We start from the raw sequence: 10,574 nt of genomic DNA on the forward strand, positions 1-10,574 counted from the left end.
TTACAGCTATTTCTTGACTGTTTTCTGTCTCTTGTGTAGGACTAGCCAGAGCCAAGTCAGTTCCCACAAAGACCTACTCAAATGAAGTTGTCACACTGTGGTACCGGCCTCCTGATGTGCTTCTTGGTTCCTCAGAATACTCAACACAGATTGACATGTGGTAAATATGTTAATGCCATTTATAGTTTTGAAAGAATGTAGCCATTAATACCCATGGCATACTGATAAATGTTTCACTTTTAAAGAGGTATACTTTAAAACTTCAAAGTATAAGATATGGTTAAGAGTTGTGGCACATGAGAAAGATTATCTCAGTTCTGCACCTCATAGCTGTATAATAACTTTATTTGCTTGTGCCTCCCTTTCCTCACTTACGGAAATAGGAATAGCAACAATAACTACTTTAAAAGGCTGTTTCATGACTAATGTTAAGACCAAATGAACAAGTACGAGTATTTAGTATATACTATATAAAATTATTTCTGTCATTTAGTGCTCACAAAAATCCATTTGCTCGATATTTGTCTCAAAATAATGAGCTACAGCACTTCCTCAGGGACCCCTTTAGTCACCACAATCCCTTACTAAAGCACCTCTGCCCCTTCCCCATTCATTGCCTCAGTTGGTACAGTTCTTTACACTTAATGATGTCTGTAAAATATGTCTAGATTACTTTTTCATCTCAGTTTATACTATACCACTCTACACATGTGCTAGCCATTTACTGCCAAGTGGACTACTCTATCTCAGAAATAACCTGCACTTTTCCCAACTTTGCTCCTGTGCTCATATCAGTCCATCTATCCAGAATGCCTATTCTGCTTTTCTGACAGGGCCCTGTGCTCAGGATCCTTCAAATTGTGTTTTCACAAATCCTTCCTTGATACAACTTAGCCTGTGGTGGCAATTTTTCCCTCGGAACAATTCTATCATAATCAATTTATAGTGTACACCTCACTCACATTAAATACATTTACATTGTGGTACAACTGTCACCACATCCATCTTCAGAACTTTTTCGTCTTGCAGGGCTGAAACTTCATACACACTAAACAATTCCCCCTTTCCGTCTCCTTTTATGCCCTTATAACTACCATCCTACTTTCTGTCTCTGAATTTGACATTTTTAAGTACCTCATATGAGTGGATTAATACAATATTTGTTCTTTTGTGAGTGGCTTATCTCCTTTAGCATAAATATCTTCAAGGATCATCCACATATAGCATGTGTCAGAATTTCCTTCATTTTTTTTTTTAAAGATTTATTTGTGCATACAGAACTGGGGTACAAGCCAGAGGCTCGGGTGGCAAAAGACTTCACCAGAGGCAGAGTGGGGAGCAGAGCAGGCAGATCGATGAAGTACACTGCTGAGGGGAGCAGCGGGCGGGTCAGGAGAGGTCTGCCACGCCATGTGGTCACCTCCGGGGCAGGCGGGAATTGAACTCATGCAGAAGTGGCTTTAGCTTCTTAGTGCTGTGCTTTAACCCCAATTTCCTTCATTTTTAAGGTCAAATGAATATTATGGTCAAAAGAGTAATCATTGTGTATTTATGCTACATTTTTATTCATCCGTTGGTAGTTACTTGGGTTGCTTCAACCTTTTTGGCTATTGTAAATATTGCTTTTATGAACATGGGTCTACAAATATTTCTTTGAAACACGGCTTTTCAATTCTTCTGGGTATATACTGAGGAATGATATTGCTGAATCATGTGGTAGTTTTATGTTGCTGGTTTTTGGGGTGGGGGTTGTTGGTTCCCAAACCGCCCCCCCCCACAAACCCCACCAAACAATGTATTGCTTTCCATAATGGCTCTGTCATTTTTTTCCTCTATGTGATGTTTTAATAAGTAAAATTAAAGTGCCTATACAGTTGTTAGAGTTTAAGTTCTTTAATACTGTGTGCTAAGCTAAACGGGTGTTCACACAGACCTAGAAGGCATTATTCATTCATTGAACCTCCATTAATTTCTCTTCCCTTCTACTAATCTCTCTCCCTTTCAACCCAGTGTCTACATAGTCTTTTTGTCTGTTTGAAGATTATTTATTTATGCATACAGAACTGGAGTACAGGCCAGAAGTGCAGGGGCTGTGAGAGGCCTCACCAGAGACAGGTGGGCAGAACAGGCAGATCCAGGAAGTACACTGCTAAGGGGAGTAACTCTGGAGGGTCAGGAGAGGCCTGCCAAGCAATGGGGCGGGGATCAAACTCATGCTGAAGTGGCTTTAGCTTCTTAGTACTGTGCTTTAACCCTCTGCGCCACTAGGGAGGGCCTGCACTTAAATATTCTATAGCTGCTAAAAACATTTTGCATAGCTACTACTCACACATCATATTAAATGACTATTGTGTTATTCTTGTAGAAGAGAGCTAGACATTTTAAGTTGGAAAAAATGTATCAATGTACAGCAATGTAGACAAATAGGATTAAGTGTTAACAAGTAAGTTTAGTTAGATCTGAATCTATCCCTGTAGGAGGTTTGCAGGATAGTACAAAATTGGGTTCTGAGTATTCCTGTGCTTCATATGTAAATGGATTGCTCATTGTCTTTTGTTTGTTTTATGATATATTTTAAAGGGGTGTTGGTTGCATTTTCTTTGAAATGGCTTCTGGAAGACCTCTGTTCCCAGGATCCACTGTGGAAGATGAACTACACTTAATTTTTCGACTCCTAGGTAATAGAAAAAAGTCTTTTCCAGGGATTTTTCACCTACAGTTGATTAACTAGATAAGATGGAATCTTTAAAAAAATATATTTTTAAACTTTGATACTGAAACTAATGTTAATAGCTGTTTCTATAAGAATTATAGTTAGCATAATTATAGTTCCCTCCAGGTAACTTCTCTTTTTCATTACAGAGCTCTACCTTTGCAATAAAGACTTTATGGGGAAGAATAGCAAAGAGAACTAGTATTTGAAAACTGATTTTTACCATGTATTAGGCAATATTTTTTGTTTAAATGTCAATGACACCATTGTTTTCATATCTTCTGTCATTGCATAGTCCAAAAAAAAATCTATAACTTGTTTACTATTTCTGTCATTTTGGTTTTAGTCAAATCACTTCACTGAATGTAAATTTTTCATTGAGAAGCTTAGTCCTTCCTACTTAAATATTTTTTATATAAAACATTTAAATATATTTATAAATACATAATTTTTTTTTAATTTAGGAACTCCATCTCAGGAAACTTGGCCAGGTGTTTCTTCAAATGATGAGTTCAAGAACTACAACTTTCCAAAATACAAACCACAACCTCTAATTAACCATGCACCCAGGTATTTTTTCTTTAAGTGAAAAGGGGGAACCCAACAATGTTTTCAAGTCTCTTGAATAATTAGCCACAGTTAAGCATTCAGGATCTTGTTTAATTGAATTTCTTCTTTCCTCTGTCACACTAATTTTGTAATTCAGTGACCAAGAATTAAAATATGTAAATCATACAATTGTTCTGTAAATAATGAATATGAAATATAGATTTTAAAATTCTAGGGTTTCTATAGATTGATCATTCCTTTTCCTAGAGAGAAAACATTGTTTATCTACTAAACACCATGAAGACTAGGATGAAATTGGTTTTGCTTTCTAGGGAAATTATTCAGTATTTACTTAGGTTTCTTTTTTTTGTTTTTCTAAGAGAGTGTTACAAATAAACACATTCTGATGCAAGATGATCCCTCAGTATTTTGGCTAGTAACATCATTTGTATTTGAAGAATATAAGCTCTTTCTAGCCTCTTATATTCTGAATGTTGGCCTTTAAATTAAAGTTTCCTTTCAGATCTCCTCCCCATATGCATCCATGGCCCCCATTAAAATTTGAGCAGAAATTTTTTTTTTAAAGATTTATTTATTTGTGCATACAGAACTGCGGTAGAGGCCAGAGGCTCAGGGACAGTGACAGGCTTCACCAGAGACAGAGTTGGGAACAGAATAGGCAGATCCGACGAAGTACACTGCTGAGGGGAGCAGCGGGCGGGTCAGGAGAGGTCTGCCACACCATGTGGTCACCTCCAGGGCAGGCGGAAATTGAACTCATGTGGAAGCGGCTTTAGATTCTCAGTGCTGTACTTTAACCCGCTGCGCCACCAGGGAGGGCCTGAACAGAAAATTTTTATTTGTGAAATGCTCCATTTTCAGTGACAGATAGGTGACCTCTCAATTTAGTTTTTTTGTTCTTCATTTAAAAAAAGAAAAAAAGTACATCACCATGTCAGCTAAATCCAGTGTCTGTTTTAATGAAAAACCTTCTCATATTGCTCACAACATAGCACATGCATTCTAATTACATTTATTCTCAAGATAGGGAAGAATTACAACAATTCTGGTACCAAAATTATTTTATAATGGGGATTAATGGCTTTAGGGTTACCATAGCAACTAATAACATCTTAAGTACTTAAAAGAAATAATATGTGCTGGACTTTTGTGTGTGTGTGTGTGTATGACTTTTTTCCAAGTTGCATAAATCCTATTTTTTTAGTTATATTTTGCTTGGCTATTACAATGTCCATTGTAGAAGATTGAAGCTCTTAAAGTAGATACTCTGATCTTAGATCTATCACTGTGTCCAAGGAAGTGTGGCTCTTTGTCAGAAAGTCAAACTACAAAGTATTAGAAGAGCGTGGAAATATCTGAGCTGCAACCTTGCCCACTAAGTACTCGGAGTGGGGGTTGGGATACTTCATTATTTATAATTGTGTTTGTTCAAGTGAAGGTAGATATAAAAGAACCTGTGATTTGCTCAAGAGATTGTCCCATGAAATAGCCCCTAAACCCTCTATTCTTTGTTGTATTTAATGAATCACAATAATTATTTTTATCAGCTATCTCATTGGGTTTGAGGCCCTTTTTAATTAAGTTTTATGAAGTTGTTGAAGCATATTTAAATTGAACCTTATGACTCAAGTAGTGAATGCTCAGCAAACCACCCTGTAAAAATTCCGTGACTCATTTCTGCATTTATCTTGAAATACAGAGATAGATTTGGGGGTTGTTTGTGTCTTTTTACCTATATAGGCAAATGTTGTTTTTGTACTTTTGCATTCAGTGGAATGTTGGAAAAATTGCTGCAGTTTATTTAAGCTGCCCTAATTATAGAAGTTACTTGGTTTTGAGGCAGAATGGTGATTTAAGGATGTTCTGTAGTTTCAATAATTAATTTTTTCTTGAATATTGAAACTTTGAATTGAAACCAACTTACTTATGGTTTCTTGTCTTTTTAAGGATAAAACATATTTGAGTATTTTTTTTTTTTTTTAGATTTATTTATTTGTGTATACAGAACTGGGGTACAGGCCAGAGGCTTGGGGGCGGTGAGAGGCTTCACCAGAGACAGAGCGGGGAACAGAACAGGCAGATCGACGAAGTACACTGCTGAGGGGAGCAGCGGGCGGGTCAGGAGAGGTCTGCCACGCCATGTGGTCACCTCCAGGGCAGGCGGGGATCGAACTCATGCGGAAGCGGCTTTAGATCCTCAGTGCTGTGCTTTAACCCGCTGCGCCACCAGGGAGGGCCCCTGAGTATTTTTTTTAAAAGATTAATTTATGCTTACAGAACCGGGGTACAAGCCAGAGGTGTGGTGGGTGAGAGGATTCACCAGGGACAGAGTGGGGAGCAGAACAGGCAGATTGACAAAATACACGGCTGCGGGTAGCAGCGGGCGGGTCAGGAGAGGTCTGCCGCGCCGTGTGGGTCAGCTGGCCGGGATCCAGCTGGTGCTGCTGTGGCTTAGGCGCGCTTCATCATGTGGTGTTTTAACCCGTTGCGCTGCCAGGGAGAGCCCATGTTTGAGTATTTTTAAACTACAGAAGTACCTGTTTTTGAACAGTTGAGTTTAGCAAATTAAAATACTTGGGAAATAAGCTGTATCTGAATAAAAAACAAAAGACTAACAGACTTGTTTTTTGTTTCTTCTAGGTTAGACTCTGAAGGAATTGAGTTGATAACAAAATTTCTTCAGGTAAATTGCATCTTGTTTTATAATTGCTACATGGGTATTTAAGCTCTGTAAGCCTGTTTCTTCATGTGTAGAGTAGGAATAATACCTCCCTCAATATGTTGTGACAGTTAAATATTATTTATAGTATTGTATCTAGTATGCTCAAGACACATGCTAAAGTAAATATATATTTCTTTATTTTTCTTTCTCAGTGGGTCTAGGTCTCTTGTCTGACCTGGAATAGTCTAAAGTAGTCAGCTGCTGGCATTGATCAGCTGTTTCAAGACCATGTTCTCTGTAATTCATGTTCTCTTATGTTCTCTTTTCTTTTCCTTATATTTACCACCTTACAGGCTGCTGCATCTTCAAATACCATTCATTACCTTCATTCAAAGTAGGAAGAAGAGAGAGGATAAGGGTTATATCAGCTACATTAGTCCTCTTGTATCTGGAAAGCAAGGCTTTTCCAGAAACTCCAAGGTCTCTTCCTAAGTCTCCTTGACCAGAACACTCATTGTAAGAGAGACTGGGAACTGGGGAGCAGAATTGTCATAATTAGCATAAACTTAGCACAGTTATGACTCATGGTTAGAATTGGAAGTGCGGATACTTTAAACATCTAGATTATCTCATGCAGGAAAATGGGCATTGCATAGGTAATTTAATAATGTCTGCTGTAAAGGTATTGATTCTGTTTCCAGTGATTCTTTGGTGTTCATGAACAAAATTAACGCCAAAAGTCAAATAATTTGATTACTTCATAAAATATAGGGGAACCTAAATTTTTGGGTAAAATCCAGCTTTACCTTTGAAATTTGGGACTGAGATACAAGTACTACTATAACCTTAATAGCAACTCAAATTAGAGGGTATCCTAGTAGTCTATATTGTTCTTATGAAACACCATCATTGTATTAAGTGACCAAGATAAAAGTAGATCTAAATGTCAATTTATACACCCTAGTTTTACACTTTTTATAGAAAAAGTTAATAAAGCAATTCTTTGCTTTTTCACAGTATGAATCTAAGAAAAGGGTTTCAGCAGAAGAGGCTATGAAACATGTGTACTTTCGAAGCCTGGGACCAAGAATACATGCTCTACCTGAAAGTAAGAAAAACTCTAAAGGGTTTTCTCACTCCACTGCCACACCATTTTTTGTTGTCCATTTTTTGGATATTGGGGTGAATTACAGGTTTAGGAATTGTTCCTGGTTTGTAAGCCTAAAATTTTGTTTTTGTTTTTTTTAATATTTAGGTCAGAATTCCTTAAAGGAAGGTATCTATTTACCTATGCTTTATTTCTCTTAACCCTAAGTACACTGCCATTTGTTTACAAGACATCAACAATACTTAGACATGGGCCATTAATCTTACTGGATTTAAGTTAGAAAACGCCTTCTGCGGGTAGAGATTTCCTGAGATCCCACCTAGATTGCTTTGATTCAGTGTTGTTAAAAATGGTTTTCAGGCAAAGAATAATGAAGCACAACTTAAGATAAGGTTGTTTTCTTGTGAAAGTAGATTTCCTTGTCAAGATATAAAAATTATTTTCCTCTACTGTGGTCACTGGTTTTACTGTCCCTATGATAATGGTGAACATACTGTCTTCACTAGAACAGCTGATTTCTCGTGCTTGAGGTAATGGATTGATTTTTTTTTCATAATTTTTAAGATTTTACCTTAAAATGGAGCGAGGGTGAGTGGGAATTAGAAAAAAATTTGGGAAACTGATCTGCCAGAAGCTTTCGTTTACTTCATGCTCATTTACTGAATATCATTCATTCATTGAGGTTTGCTAATTTTAAGTAAGAATCTTAAGAATTTTCATTTAGAACTCAACTGCATTTATTTTAGTGAAAGACTACCTTTTTGGGAGAGATTGGAAGTGAGAGAGATGAATTACAAGTCTTTTTTAAGATGATATTTGCATTTCATTGTTACTATCATGTTTCATAGTTTGAGGTAGGCAGTTTTGTTAAACCTATACTTTGTTTACTGTAAAAAATCTGTAGTTTGAGGATTTCATAACTTTGTGACAAGCCCTATAAACAGCGTTGTTTATTTTCAGAGACACACAAGTGTCAGAGCATGATTTAAAGCAGAGATGTAAGCAGAGGTTCTGAAAGATGATTTGTTTCTTCTCAAAACATTTTGAGAGACTAAGGGGAAAACATTTTAACAGGGCTATAACTTTATAAATGTAATATAAATGAAAATGTTTTGTCTATAGTTGGGTTTTGTTTGTTTTAATCATGTTCTTCCCCTAAGGACTTTTGTCTCTGCATTTTAGGTGTATCAATATTCAGTTTGAAAGAGATTCAGTTGCAAAAGGACCCGGGTTTTCGAAACTCTTCTTATCCAGAGACAGGTGTGTTTGTCATAAACCATTTCACGTGTCGATCATGAAATTTAACGTGGAACCAAGGTTTTGGTTTAAAGTTGATCAGTAAAATGATTGATGTGAAACTAATGTACAATGCATTCCACCACTGTGTATGTTTAGCATTGCACGTACTCACTTTTCTGTATGATGTGGGCAGCTCAGTAATCTTCAGAGAGAAATCTGACTCAGTCAAGTCAGGGATCCTGAAAGCGGCAGATGGCACAAAGACCTTTTACAAGTGGCCTGGCTTGATCACTGCACACACCATCTTTGGTACCTGAGGCAGAAGACACAGCTCGTACTTCCCTAGTCATCAGGTTCATCACTCCGAAGCATAGAAGCTGTAGACTGACCCCATCAACAAAAGGGTCATTTAAGACAGTGCTGATCACTTACCGTGGTGGGAACATTAGCTTCCTAGAGTCACCAAATACTGTATGTGGGATAAAACTGAACCTTGAAATGCCTCATAAGATGACTTTATATTTTAGGACATGGGAAGAACAGAAGACAGAGCATGCTCTTTTAAGTCTGATAACATGGTTTCAAGCCCAGCCCCCAGCCTTTCTTATCAATCAAGGACTCAGATTGAAGGCAATTATTTCTTTTGATGGACTTGGAATCTCCGTTTGTCTACACTGTCCTCTTCACAGTGGAGTCTTTTTATTTCAGACCTACAGATTGTTTTTATATTTGTTGTCACAGTGTGACAAATTTTTTTGTACAGTTGGTTTTAAGGTCTTTTCTGCCATTAGAGCCAGTAGGTTACAACTGTTGATGTAACTGTAGCTGCAATTTTTGTGCAGGACTGAGAAACACAGCGCATTATTTATTGCGGAATCATTGCTGCTAAATAACTACTGTCTGTTTATTTAACACAACAGTTGAATGCCTGAAGATGTTGCAGTGGCTTTATTATATGTGAATGCATCTGTTTGCTCCTCTCAAATTGTTTTACTGCTGCATTGTTGTTTGTTTTTAAAATTAAACTGCAATGTTTCCTGGAATGTAAATTTAGCTTTGCTTAACAGTAAAAAAGTGAGCCATCTTGAACACTCTACATTACTGCTATATAATTTTTTATTGAACAATGGCAAGTAGAATAGCTATGAAATTGATAAGCACATTATGTTTAGGAAAGCATGGGATGCAGAAGTTGATTCAAGCAAGTGAATACCTGCTATTTGGAGAATCTCACATTAGATACCAGTAAATTAAAGCACCAAAATTATTTATTTTTAACCTTTCCTCATTTTAGAAATATTTACTGTGTATTGTTGAATATTTGTGTACTAATGCACTTACCTATTTTACATTGTGCTTTGATTTAGTTAAAACTAAATCATAACAAGTTCAAACCTGAAAAGTCCTGTTTTCATTTGTTTCAAATGCCATTCTTTTAATAGAAGAATGATACTTCAATGGGGAGCAGTTTATTTCATTTGGGGGCTGTGTCTGTATGTATGTTTTAATAATATTCACTTGGAATCAGCTGAAAGCTGTAATATGTCTTTGAAATGAGCCATGATAAATATAAATGAGAAATAAGAACTTAGATGACTGTTTTAAAACTTTGTATAGGTATTACCTGTTTACCAGAGACAATAAATATTACAGTTTTAATTATGCATCTATTGAACATCATAAACACATCTTGGTGTTAGTAACAATGTCTTAAGCATTTGTGTTCACTTTTAAGGACTATTTGTTTAGTGCATCTTACAAACTACAAACCTTAATTGGTATATTTTGAAATGGTCATGTAAAATTTTTGACATATATATCATGGAAATAGTCATAACTTAATTTTTTTCCTGACATTCACTGTAAAACATTCAGGGGTCCTACCATTTCTGTTCAGGAAATCTTGTAGTTTATTGTTATTTAACAGTATTAAGTGAATTTTTGTATATTACCTTTTAACTTTATTTGTGAATAGTGATTGTGGCATGTTTGGGGTGTTACTTTAATATTTCATGATACTGAAATTTTAATTTTTTTTAAAAAATTTCTGGAAGAAACAAGATTCATGTGTAATGGTGAATATTGGACCACTACTGCTTTTCACATTTGTAAATTGGTTTTATGTTAAACCCTGTAGCCTAACAAACTGCTGTTATTTCTAACTGACAGACATGTATTAATATTGTACTTTGAAGGTTATAAATATTATGTGGAAATCCCTCCATTTTGTTTTGAAATTTATAATAACAAAATCTTCATGTTGTTAAAATGTGGTTTTGTTG

The 10,574-nt window shown here is 36.2% G+C and overlaps 1 protein-coding gene across 2 annotated transcripts in view; it reads left to right on the plus strand.

The window, feature by feature from the left end:
* CDK17 (cyclin-dependent kinase 17) overlaps window positions 1-10,574 on the plus strand; it is a 33,172-nt gene extending 22,598 nt beyond the window's left edge. Inside the window, exons 10-16 of one of the 2 annotated variants that reach the window (XM_012720554.1) lie at window positions 40-160; window positions 2,581-2,678; window positions 3,178-3,283; window positions 5,924-5,966; window positions 6,963-7,053; window positions 8,236-8,313; window positions 8,486-10,574. In XM_012720554.1, the coding sequence (XP_012576008.1) occupies window positions 40-160; window positions 2,581-2,678; window positions 3,178-3,283; window positions 5,924-5,966; window positions 6,963-7,053; window positions 8,236-8,313; window positions 8,486-8,493 (545 nt within the window). In that variant the 3' untranslated portion in view covers window positions 8,494-10,574. The remainder of the gene's footprint in view (window positions 1-39; window positions 161-2,580; window positions 2,679-3,177; window positions 3,284-5,923; window positions 5,967-6,962; window positions 7,054-8,235; window positions 8,314-8,485) is intronic. The other variant, XM_004675791.1, reaches the window with a different exon arrangement.

Source organism: Condylura cristata, unplaced genomic scaffold (assembly GCF_000260355.1).
Source record: "Condylura cristata isolate star-nosed mole 26May11 unplaced genomic scaffold, ConCri1.0 scaffold00004, whole genome shotgun sequence".
Taxonomy (NCBI): Eukaryota; Metazoa; Chordata; class Mammalia; order Eulipotyphla; family Talpidae; genus Condylura; species Condylura cristata.